Genomic DNA, 12,520 nt, shown 5'->3' with positions numbered 1-12,520 from the left:
AAAAAAGAAGAAGATAATTTAAAAACGTGAAAAAATTTACGTTTTCAAACCGTAAATAAGGAGGCATATTTTTTTAAAAAAAATACGATTTTTAAATGTCAAGTCAGTAATTTTACCAAACGTTTAACTATACTTTTAAAAATCGATTTTCCTTAACTACATTTTGAAATCACTATTTTTCAAACTACACGTTTTGAAACTACTAAACCAAATAGATATTTAACTATGTAAATTATTGTGAATAACTACTTGAATTATAATTCATCATTTTTGATATATAACTAAGACTTTATTTGTTTCAACGCAAAATGTTTTCCATCGTAAAATATTTTCAACGAAAACAATTTTTCAAAAATATGATTTTTTAAAAAATATTTTTTGGCATTTGACTCGTACAGAAATTAATAATTGGCAACTTTCTAGCAACCTTCCACGATGGTATGATGGTTTGAGAATGAAACACTCAAACTCGAAAAATAGTTTACAAAATTTAAAAACAAACCATTTTTCAAAACAAAAAAAAAAGTTACTCTAGGTATTACTCATTAAAGATTAGTTTCTTTTCTATACAAGAATAATTGCTCTCATTCTATACTTTACTTGAAAACTAGAGGAAAAAAAAAATATATGTATATATATATATATATATGTCTTCTCATGTATATATTTCTGAAACGAAAGCTGAAATGACACCCACAAAGATCCCCATATAGTATGACTGGCTTTGTTGATGATAACTTGGAGCCAAACATATATACATGCATGGCAGGTGTGGGATAGGCGTAGCTCAATGACACTTTGCCATGAAAATTGCCTTTTTCTCTGAATCACCCCCCCATGATTTTGATTGTACACACATGATGGACTTCCACTTTTTTCTTTTTCTTTTTTTCTTTTTTAAGCTGAATGTCAATTACTCTAGCTCTATCATTTACTATAATAAAAAATAATAAATAAAGATTGATGTTCTAACAAAAAAAACAAATACACTTGTCAACTATTTCTGAAACGAAGGCTGAAATGACCCCCACCAGATCCCACACGGTCCAGCTATGTTGATAATAACTTTGGGTCCAAAGCTGCATATATATCAAAGTCTCTGACAATTCCTTCCATCCACTTGTTTTAATTGACAATAAACTGACACATGAATTAAATCACATAAATGGTTTATTGCAATATAAATTTAATAAGTAAATTCTTTATAATTTAACATAATATTAAATCTAAAATCTTGCGTTAATTCAAATTTTATTTTATTATTTATCTCTTATTTCAATTAAAATATTTAACGTTAATTAGTCCTCACTTATTAAGGACCGAATAATGTTTAAATCCACACGTGAGAAAAAGTGTTAGAATATAAATTAAATTATTATACTCGTTCATTCATATTAAGATAAATGATAATTTAATATAAGATATTAAAAAAAAAATAAAAGTTAAGAAGTGGTGATCAAAACATTTCCAAGGAGATAATTGGGGTGGTTCGACCAATGACCACCCTATTGAAGGAGTGCTCAGCCACTCGGTCTACTCCTAAAAGGGTGATTCGGGTGGTTCGACCATCGTAAGGAGTGATTGGATTATCCTTAATTTCTTTTAACTTTTAGTTTTTTTTTAAAAAAAAAAATTAACAAAAAAAAAAAAAAAAAAAACCTCATGACTTGGATTGGAGAAATTACAAGGGACCTCGATCCCAAAAATGCATGCATGGCAGATGATGCCATATGAAAAAAAGCAATGTCACTAAAGCAACCCTCCTATGATTATGCTACTACCACACATCACACATGATGGATAATATACATAATTCACTTTTTCCTTTTCCTTTTTTTTTTTTTTTAATTCTTTTATAGGCTGATGATGGACATTCACATCACAATAAAACTTTGTATGATTAATGTGCATATATATAAATAAATATATAAATGCTTGAAAAATGATATATTGGTATATAGTTTAAAGTGCCAACTAAGTCTATGTGGGTCAGTGTCCGTGCAGATTGGTACCAATGTACCTCCCTGCAGGCTGGTGAAGATGGGTGCCCCTCGAGCGCCAGGTGAAGAGGACACCTAATTCCCTGCTTCCAAATTTTCAACCCCACGTACTGAAAGCTTCTCCATCAAAAGTTAATTCGGTCCTACTTCATATTTGGAATAATTGAGCCCCCCATTATTGATGCCTCAACAGTACATTGGGCTTTTATTAAATATTCTGTGAAAGAGATTTCATTTCATTGTTCAAAATATTAGGTGTTATATCATTTAAAGATTTTAAATAGCATGTCATTCTTAAATAGCATTAATTAGATTAAGACAATCAAGACTAGGAATTCTACTTTGTAAAGTTCCTTGAAAGCTAACCATGTAAAAATCACTAAACTTTAGGAGAAAACCTAAAGAGAAAAAACATGTGGGGGAATCTCTCCAATTCTAGATCTAGTTTTCTCAATTGGTTTTTCTCAACCATGCGTCGGCCCACCGAGCTCCTCGGCTCATCAGCTGCCCATCGACGAAAAACAATTTCATCTCGTCCACCACGCACCAGCCAGTGCGCTTCGCCTCTCTCGCCCCGACTATTGTAGTTGTTTGCTAACTTTTTTATTGTGTTTTTGTTATTTTTTTTTGAATAAGAGTTTGACTTCTCCTTAGATCTACTTTCATAAGCAATATTTGTGGTGAAGGTTTTTATCCTGGCCTTTGGGTTGAGGAAGATTAGTTTCGGTGTGAGGGTTTTACTCCCATGGCCAAGAAAATAAAAGTTGAGAATATAGGTTACCTATGTATTAGATTAAGTTTGCCTGGAGCAGATATGTTCTATAACCAAAGTTTGGATATGGGTTAGTGAATGTTGAAGTCATAGATAGGACTTCATTGTAAGATTTTTATGTTTGCCTCTATGACGTTGTAACCTCATAGTTTTGGCTATGATTTATCAAAATTTTATACTCTTGATATTTTTTCAAAGAATGAATATGAAAGATTTCCTTAAAAAAAAAAAAAAAAAAAAAAAAAGAGCTAACCATGTCATTTGCAAATTAAAGGATTTAGAGCTTCAATATCTACCTTTTTAAGAATGATCTTAAGAGTAAAATGATATGATAAATATTGATCGAGTTGGTAAATCTGGCAAATATTTAGCCGGCAAAATTTGGATGATTTTCATGTAAAATCATGAAAATGGCCTCAACTAAATTTTCTTCTTCTTCTTCTTCTTCTTCTTTTCTTTTCTTTTTTTTTTTTTTTTTTAAAAAAAAAAACAAAACAAAAGAGGAGTGGTTGTCAAAAGAGGAGTGGTTGTCAATCTTTAGGGCCGGCCCTAAAAAAATTCTTTTTTAAAAAAGGCTTTTTTATTTATTTTTTAATTTTTAACTTTGAGGGTATTTAAGTAAATTTGGTTTCTAAACTCAAGTTATTTCATAATTTCACTTCTAAAAAAGTATGTGTATGGCACGTGATCAATATTTTCGTCCCTTTTAATGACCTTGGCTAAGGAAAGTAGTGTTCTACCAACGATTAATGGTAGTTGTTGGGAGTTGAGTACGACAATAAGTAGTTCATGTTAGCAAATTGTAAATGACTGATAATTGTAAAGAAACTAAGGAATGTTAAGTTTCACATTATTTACTTATTAGGTAAAATTAGACTTTGTAATTAATTATGCAGAAGCTCTAAATTAACTAATCTTTTTGAGGTGATAGTGCAGATATGGTTAGCACCTTTTGTGGGTCATTACAAATGATATTAAAGCTATATAGTAACAAACATGTGGTACTAAAGCATTACACGACGTAGTCCTAACGAGAAAATCAAGGGTTTTAACGAGAGATTGTAACACCCTTGCGCAATATTGGAAAGATGAGTAGTCCACATAGAGTGTGTGGTTTATAAAAATGCTCATGGGTATTAAGTCTCACATTGCTTACTTACTATGTGTATGAAATTGAGTTTTATAAGTGATTCTAAGAAAATTTTAAATTGACTAATCATTTTAAGGTGATATTACAAAGTGACTAACGCTCTCCTTGGGTCATTACATTAGTTGGCTAGGTGCGACTAAGTGGCGGAATTAACCCTTAAATATAAAAAGCAATGGACTTATTAGCTAGTCTACAACAAATTGTGCAATTCCTTGATAATTGTACGAGTTTACAATTTTAAATACTAATTTAACCCCTTAAGGAGGTCGACCACCTCTTCACCCTCAAGGGGTGGTTGGCTACCCAAAGGTGCAATCACCACCGACAGTTCGAGGCGACCACTCTGTAGAGCGATTAGGATGGTTCAACCACTTTAACCACTCCCTTAAAATGATTGACCACTATCTTAGAAGGGTTGCCAACCACCTTAAGACTTAAGAGACCCCTTTAATTTCCGTCTATGAAGTGCACAATAAATAAATTAACAATTGCTTTCTGATGAGAAACCTGGAAAGCAAAAGAGAAAAAAAATAATGGTTATCTTTCTCAGAAGGGGAATCTCCTCGCAGTGGTTCCTATATCATAGGATAATATAAGTCGGAACCATCAGTGTCCCAGCACCTCAATTTTTAACTTGGAATCGAATAAATGCTTGCCACGTGTCAATTGAGACACATATTTCTAAATTCTAACCCCTTCTTATTCAGTAACTGGCCGTCAGCAAGGCGACACGTGTCTCAGGCATCTCAATCCACTTTCCTTAATTTAGTAGTACCACCAATGGCATCATTTCCATGGACTAGAAGAAAAAAAAAAAAGAAAAAAAACCCAACAAACACAACAATCAAACCGCCCCATTGGTGGGTTTAGTGGGTAGGGTTTATGCACCGAAGAATTGAACAAAAAGAAACCATAAAAAAAAAAGAACATAAACAAAAGTAAAAAGAATTCCTTAACATGTTGTCTTAATTTGCTTAAAACTCCAGCAAGAAAGCAGGCCTAAATGTGGCAATTGCATATATGCTCTTTTCCCTCAAAGTGTCACTTCAAAAACCACCCCCCCCTCTCTTTGTGTGTGTGCCATTGAGTGGCCCTTTATCTCCTTCATAGTGAGTGATGGAGGCTGTGGATCGAGAGAGTGGCCACTAGCATGCTTTTACCATAACAAGTGTTGAGGACCTTCTTCTCTAGGCAAAGAGAGAAGCCTCTGTCAACTATTATTCCCACCACTTCGCCGAAAGCCTTTCACACTCATTAATTTAACCCTAAATTTCCTTTAATATATATATATATATATGCATGGCCCGAGCTCTAAGGGGATTACCTACCCCATATATTTATCCTTTCACCTACCAAAGGGTCTTCTTTTACGTCCCTTATAGCCGCAGCCATGCACATATATCCTCCTTGTAATAAAGGCAATATTCCATACCTACAAAACTTCTATTTGAGTTGAACAAAATTTCTCCAACCACTAATTTGAATAAAAACTGTCTATGTGAAAAATATATATATATATATACACTCACGGCAAGTTACTGTCTTTTCTCTATTCTTATCTTATCAAGTCAACTTAAATAGCGTAACAGTGTAAATAAACCTTTAATTTTATTTTATTTTATTTGTCACATCATCAAGTTGGATGACAGTCATCGTATATATAATAATTTACTAAATAAAGCATTACTTGCTCAGAAACTGATGTAGATTTAGTGAGAGGATAGCTATAGGGGTATTGGAGATCATCACAATCATAGGGAGTTGAAAAGTAATAAAGGCTTTTGATGCGTGTGCATGTGATAGTGGCTATAGCATGCCGTGCTGACCAAAAGAACTAGTCTCTTAATTCAAAAAAATGGATCACGTACACCATTCAAAGATGCCAATCTTGTGGATTCAATTTGACAGTCGTCGTCACCCACACAGACAGCAGTGCCGTAATGGCTTTCTATAGGGTCCCTTATTAATAGTTGCTGCATGCAAGCAATGTTGGACCATTTTTCTTCCCCCCTCCCCTGCAGCCACATCCACTAAGGCACCCCCCCCTACAATTTGTCCTCAGTGGGGGTATTTCTAGCTAGCTACTACTACATCCCTACAACGAGAGTAATGATATAAACAAGACGTGACGGATCACCACGGAGCTAAACTAGCTAGTTAGCTAGGTTTAAGAAATTAAGGTTTCTTGTCTGTCATTGATCACTTAAATATTAAAAGGGTTTTTGATTTTTTTTTCCTTTTCAATTGCTTATTAATTAAAGGAGTCAATGAGCTGTGAAGAGAACACTTTTGGCACTAGAATGGCGGAAAAGCAGAGATAAATATAAATAAATAAGCAGGTTAGTTTGTTTATTCCGAAAGCATTTTATGCTGACCACGTGGATCCATGAAAACTGATTATTAAGCTTTAATTAATCTTGGTTTGAAGTGAAAAAAATAAACAATTAGGAAATAAAACATGTCTGCAGGCCCTAGCTAGCTCCAAAGTATGTGGGTTTGACATTTTTTTGTTTTTTTTTTTAATGGGGGTGCATTATATATATATATATATATATAAAAAGTGTTTGACCATTTCCATTTGACTTTCTGGGTTAGTCGGTCTTCTTTTCCATTCCGGCATACTTAATTCAACAACCAACTAATTATGGTGTGTGTGTGTGAGAGAGAGAAAAGTTGGAAAAGGAAGTCCAACATGGCATGAACACCATGGACTTGGAAGGTAGCAAAGAGATGATGAGGAGCATTTAGCAGATAACGTATCTTTTTTTTCTTTTTTTGGGTGGGGAATGATATGATGGCCCCCGGTTGGCCTGAGACAAATTAAAGTCGGTCAGAAGTTCAAAAACGCTAACAAAAAAAGCACAAAACGACGCGGATTTGGGCCTGGAGCAATAACCCACAGTCCTGGCAAGTTGCGACACGGAAGCAATGCCCATTGGCGGTGGTTCCGTTTCAACGACAATATCAACACTCTCTCAAACATGCTTGAAAATCACCTTTTTGTTTCTTTCAAGTTATGTTTTAACCAACATTTGGGGCAATTAAGACCACTCTTAACATCTCCAATTCTGTATATTATGGATAGAGATAGTGTTAAAATTCAAAACCACTTGCTTTAACAATGTATATACCCTAAAAACTTAGCTTATACATCAAGTGGAGAGGCCTAACAAGTATACATGTATGTACATCAATAATCAAACACATACATACCCCATGATCTAAGATTCATCAACATTAATTTCAACTAAAATTCCTTCCAATTACTGTGATAAATTACTAAAATTGCACGTGGTCATCTAGCAGTTTTTATAAATAGAAACTTCGAAAATAAAGAAAATTATTTTATTTATTTTTCATTTGTGAAAGTTTAATTAGTAATTTTGTGTTGACTATCATGATTATGATAATTAGTTAAAGTTTAAGTGTGCTTCTTTTCTTGATCGACCTCATAGATCTCATCTACCGTGGACTCAAAGGCTATATATATAGATTGGGCTTAGGCAAGCATGATTCAACCATGTTTAGATTACAGCTCAATATGGACAAAATTGGCCCGTGCCACCAAAAAATTGGACCTTTTGTTGGTGGAAACTTCGGTGGATTTCCAACAAATACAATGGAGTGTCTGAATCCCATGATCGACTGCATAACGCCCTTGTCCGATAAAAAAACAAAAACAAAAACAAAAAATTGACCTTGACCATGGAAGCCATGATGGGTCTATCTCTGGCTCATTAGGGATCAAGCCAATGAAGCCATCAAGGTATTACAAGGTTTTTGTTGTGAGTAGGCGTCCGGCGGACGAGAATCAGGTGCAATAAGCTGCTTATATTATATGCTTGTATATATACTTGATTGGGATATGTGGCTATCGTCGATGTCCCACAGTAATCCGTTCTTTCTCTTGATAAAATATATTTGTACCCTCTAATAAAAAATTGTCTTGTCAGCACAGTACGTAAAAGCTGAAAAAAAAAAAGAATAAAAAAAAAAAGTTGTTTCAAGTAAGAGAAAATAATCACAACCGCTTGTACACTTGTAATAATAAGGCGTGTGAACTAAGACAGTGAATGAAAAGCCTTAGATCTAGCTTGGAGAGACAAAAGAGTTGGGAGGGAGTGGGAAACCAAAAAACTTTGTACATAAAGAGGAGGACAATGAGGGGGAAGGAGAGGAGGAGAGAGACTCCCTTTCGACCTTCCTAAGTACTCATATAGGAGGTGGAGGTGGAGATGGCTCTCACATTCGAACGAGAGAAAAAGTCCCTTACTTGAAAAGGGATGAGAAGGTGACTCGATTCACTTATTTATTTATGACCAAACAAGATATGTACAAGAATCCCCTCAATATCCTTAAAAAACTTGAAAGGTGCTTAAGGCATGAGTCACGCGCGATAAGACTTTTGTTAATATCTTGCAATAGCTTTAATATGGGCCAACCCAAAAATTGTCACATCATCTAAAAATTTTGCATTTTATTTTCAATATAATTATTCATCTAGCTAACGGTCAAATGGGTAGTTTGGCATTTCATCTAACCAAAGAAGATGGTTTGGCCACTCCAATGGTTACCTTAGTGGCTTGTGAGTCGTGCAAATTACTCTTTATCTCTCTTATGTATTATCAAATTCTATTTCGCTCATTTAAAATGAACCGCTCAAATTAAAATTATTGCACTTAAAGGTATTGTATGCGATCAATCTTTCTTGTTGGTCTCAACCTACTCCACCTCGATTGTGGAGTCTTTTCCAAACTAGGCTCAAACCCCTATTGCTATACCCAAAAAAAACCTACCAATAGACTGAGTTCAGTCCATGGCGTTTATGTTGAGGTCGTTCCATATATAGGCCGGCCTAATTGGCACAAAATTCATTCTGTCTCTTTAGCGTGTTTGGAAGCCACTTGTTTTGATTCTAGACATATTAGGCAAGATGGTAGAAATCTGTTGGATCATGAGTATTGGTGAAAATCATGGGGAAATGTAAGGTTTTACTGTTTGGTTTTTGCCACCAAGTGCACTGTAGAAACAAGGTCTTTTGAATTGTTAAATCGAAAGGTGTTATAAGACTATGTTGATTGATTGATTTGGGTCACCAAAAGTTTTGCACGAGTGTGAATTGTCAAATGTCACATTAATTGAACTCAGCTTTTATAAGTGATTATAATATGTTTGAATTATAACTTTGAAGTAATCATTTGATGGTGTAATGCAAATATAACCAACATTTTCTTTGGTTGTGATCATTGGTATTAAAACCAACATAATATAAGAAAATCATGCGGCCCAGGAACTACATTGTAACTTGATTGAGACTCCTACCCAAAAAAGAAGAAGAGTAAGCTGAAGTTGTTTTGGCTTGAATACATGCATGTTAAGTTTGTTACATTTGCTATACATCAGCAACAGAGGATTAGGAACAGAAGGATCATTGGCTTGAATACATGCTGCTGTTTATATACAGAAGTCATTGAGCTGTTGTGCTTGCAATTCTGTTAGAGCAGTTTTGGTATGGCCTAACCGATGATGAGTGTCAAAGGGTCTTCAGCGTTGGCTGAAAATATTTTGATGCTTAAGTTAGCATGTTTGTCTGGAGGGAGAATAAAGTTATTCGCTTGTATTTTGGAGAGACGGATCCACCCTTTTACCTGATGCATTGAGTTCATTTTATAGGGTTTTCTATAATCGCTTTGCTATTAATGCTCCACATTTATGTGGTAGTTGAGACATAATGGTGTTTCACACTCATGTAGCGGTTGTCTTGAAATATCTAGAATAGTTAAGTTGTTGTAAAACTCTATGCGGCTACTTGAGTGAAACTCATAATTGATTTTATTTCCTGACAATTTCTTTGTTGTTAGACTGTCTGAATAACACAGAAATTTAGATAACTTAAGAAAGAGGGGTTCTGAAGCCCACCTATTATAAACAGGTAAATCTCCCATCTTAGGTTACTCAGAATAATTAAGTTGTGCAATTCTCTCTTAAACTACTCAAACTTACTAACATAGAATTATTATCCAATATAACATAACCCTATCAAGAATGTTAGCTTATAAAATTGTCATGAGCTCCAACTACACAAATGAAATTTCTCTTGAATCTTTGGGCATGGAACGAAGTTGGGCTGCAATTCTTAAGTTTCTAAGCCCATATTCATCTGCATGCATTTCTTCGGCGGGAACCTTTAACTTCAATATTCTTTAGGCCTTATATCTACTCTAATAACGACGCCGTTTGTACAACAAAGCCCAAACTTAAACGTTCTTTTTGTGAGTGATTCTCGTTGACACCAACGGCTATTGGTGGTACAGAAAAGTTAGGTCACAGACACACATGGCTGCTGCTGCTGCGGCGGCGAGAGCGGTGGTTGCAGCAGGAAACCATGGCTGTCTAACGACGTCGTATTTATTTCTCCACAGACCATTCTCAGCCACAAGAACAAACATAAGCAGGGCTCTTCGTCTGAATCCTAATCTCAATGGATGGCCCAGGAGGCGCTTCACTTGCAGAGCTGTCTACAATCCGGAGGACGTTCTGATCAAAGAGGAAGGGCAGCTCAAAACCCTGGATTACCGTGTCTTTCTTGTCAATCACTCCGGCAAAAAGGTCCGTTTCTTTTCTTTTTGGTATTTATAATATTCCCATTTCATTTCCGTGGTTTTCATGAATCAAATGCTTTTGATTTTACTTGCTTTGTTCCTGGAAAATGCCACATTTTATTGGTATTCGTTAATTTTTTGTGGGTGTGTTTTAAATTACTATTTTTTGTGTGTGAATAATTTGGAGTTTGGAACCTGTTAGTGTATGGTTAATCACTTTAGGAAGGAGACTTTTGATGGAGTAGTGTTCATTCATTGTACAGGTATCTCCTTGGCACGATATACCGTTGCGCTTGGGCAATGGGATTTATAATTTTATCGTTGAGATACCTAAAGATACAAGTGCAAAAATGGAGGTTGCTACTGATGAGCCATACACTCCTATAAAGCAGGACACGAAGAAGGGAAAACTTCGTTACCATCCGTAAGTTTTAATCAGTGGCTTCTGTTCTTCCATTTATGTCCATATCTGAGCAACCCAAATAGCCCGACTTGTCTCAGTTTCTTCTTGGCATTATCTGCATTCCATTTTGTTTATGAAAAACCATACCTTCTTGCTTCAGCTACAACATAAATTGGAACTACGGACTTCTTCCTCAGACTTGGGAAGACCCATCATTTGCTAACTCTGATGTTGATGGAGCATTAGGAGATAATGATCCAGGTATTTTGCAATTGCTTTGGTTTTTATACGACTTAAAAACCATTCAAACTGATTGTAACTCTTTCAATGGCGTATTTTTAGTTGATGTTGTTGAGATTGGAGAGAGGCAGGCAAAAATTGGTCAAATCCTTAAGGTCAAGCCACTAGCTGCTTTAGCTATGATTGATGAGGGGGAGCTTGATTGGAAAATAATTGCGATTTCATTGGATGACCCAAGAGCTTCAATTGTGAATGACATTGATGATGTCGAGAAACATTTTCCGGTAAATCTTGTTATCTTAGTTTTCCATCTGACCATCACTTGACATATGTGTAATGCTTGATGCTGAATTCTCTTGGAAATTTGCTAACCAACAAAAGCCACAACTATGTTACATTTTTTTCTTAATTGGACAGCATTTTATGCGAATATTTTAGAAAAAGGAATTGCCGATTGCTCTACAACTCAATCTATACCATGATTGCAACAGCATTGCACTGGTGAAGTACTCAATTGTGTGTGGAAGAGGTTTTTCCATTTTAATTTCTTTTTTTCTCAGTGTACAGTTGTTTTGCATTCAAGATAACAAGTACAACAGCTTGTTTCATTTGATAAATAGATCAGCTACACTTCTATTGCAAGCGTTTATGCTTCTTCTCCTTGTTTTTCATTACTTCAATTTGGTCTCTCATAAACAGTGAGCTTATCTTGTCTTTTTCCAGTCCACAGTTGACACTTGGCTTGAATTGGCAATTTTTTCAGGGTACTCTCACTGCAATCAGGGATTGGTTTAGAGATTACAAAATCCCAGATGGAAAACCTGCTAGCAGATTTGGTCTTGGCAACAAGGCAGCAAACAAGGTAGATTGTGCCTCTTTTTCAACTGCAAAAGTAACTTGCTATAAAAAATGATCTTTTTCCTGCCTTTATTCAGTTACTTTTCCTCTTGATGGGGGAAGTTATACTTTGTGAGTAATAGGGCCCCAAAAAAAATAAAAACAAAAAATAAAAGATCTTATTATCCAATATAACATTTAATATATTCCATGTCATTTGTTTGAGTCATACATTTAATATATTCCATGACAAGCAGGATTATGCTTTAAAGGTCATCAATGAGACAAATGAGTCTTGGGCTAAGCTAATCAAGAGATCTACCCCTGCTGACAATCTTTCACTTGTGTAAATTTAATCAACACTGTTGGCTAATTATGCTGCTGCTTGCAATTGACACATCAAAAGACTATTCTTCCTGTGTGAGCAAAGAGTTCCCACTTGATTTTTACTTTGAATAATCATTTTTATGTACATGACACTATTGTTTTACTCATTGCCTGCTCTCTTGGAACTGA

General features: G+C 35.1%; 1 protein-coding gene across 3 annotated transcripts; it reads left to right on the top strand.

Moving 5' to 3' along the window:
* Window positions 1–10,185: 10,185 nt before the first annotated feature.
* Window positions 10,186–12,520, top strand: LOC132184655 (soluble inorganic pyrophosphatase 6, chloroplastic-like). Of its 3 annotated transcripts, none has more exons than XR_009440577.1 (6): window positions 10,186–10,531; window positions 10,788–10,948; window positions 11,088–11,188; window positions 11,270–11,451; window positions 11,585–11,683; window positions 11,931–12,017. XR_009440577.1 is itself a non-coding variant. In XM_059598373.1 (6 exons), exons 1-6 carry the CDS (start codon window positions 10,259–10,261, stop codon window positions 12,352–12,354), a joined length of 909 nt encoding a protein of 302 aa, XP_059454356.1. In that variant the 5' UTR covers window positions 10,189–10,258; the 3' UTR covers window positions 12,355–12,520. The 3 variants fall into 3 exon arrangements, 1 of the variants encoding a protein (XP_059454356.1); XR_009440578.1 differs by having other exon boundaries at window positions 11,585–11,668; window positions 11,931–12,012; XM_059598373.1 differs by lacking the exon at window positions 11,585–11,683 and adding an exon at window positions 12,262–12,520 and having other exon boundaries at window positions 10,189–10,531; window positions 11,931–12,029.

Source organism: Corylus avellana, chromosome ca6 (assembly GCF_901000735.1).
Source record: "Corylus avellana chromosome ca6, CavTom2PMs-1.0".
NCBI lineage: Eukaryota > Viridiplantae > Streptophyta > Magnoliopsida > Fagales > Betulaceae > Corylus > Corylus avellana.
This window is presented reverse-complemented; position numbering and strand designations above follow the sequence as displayed.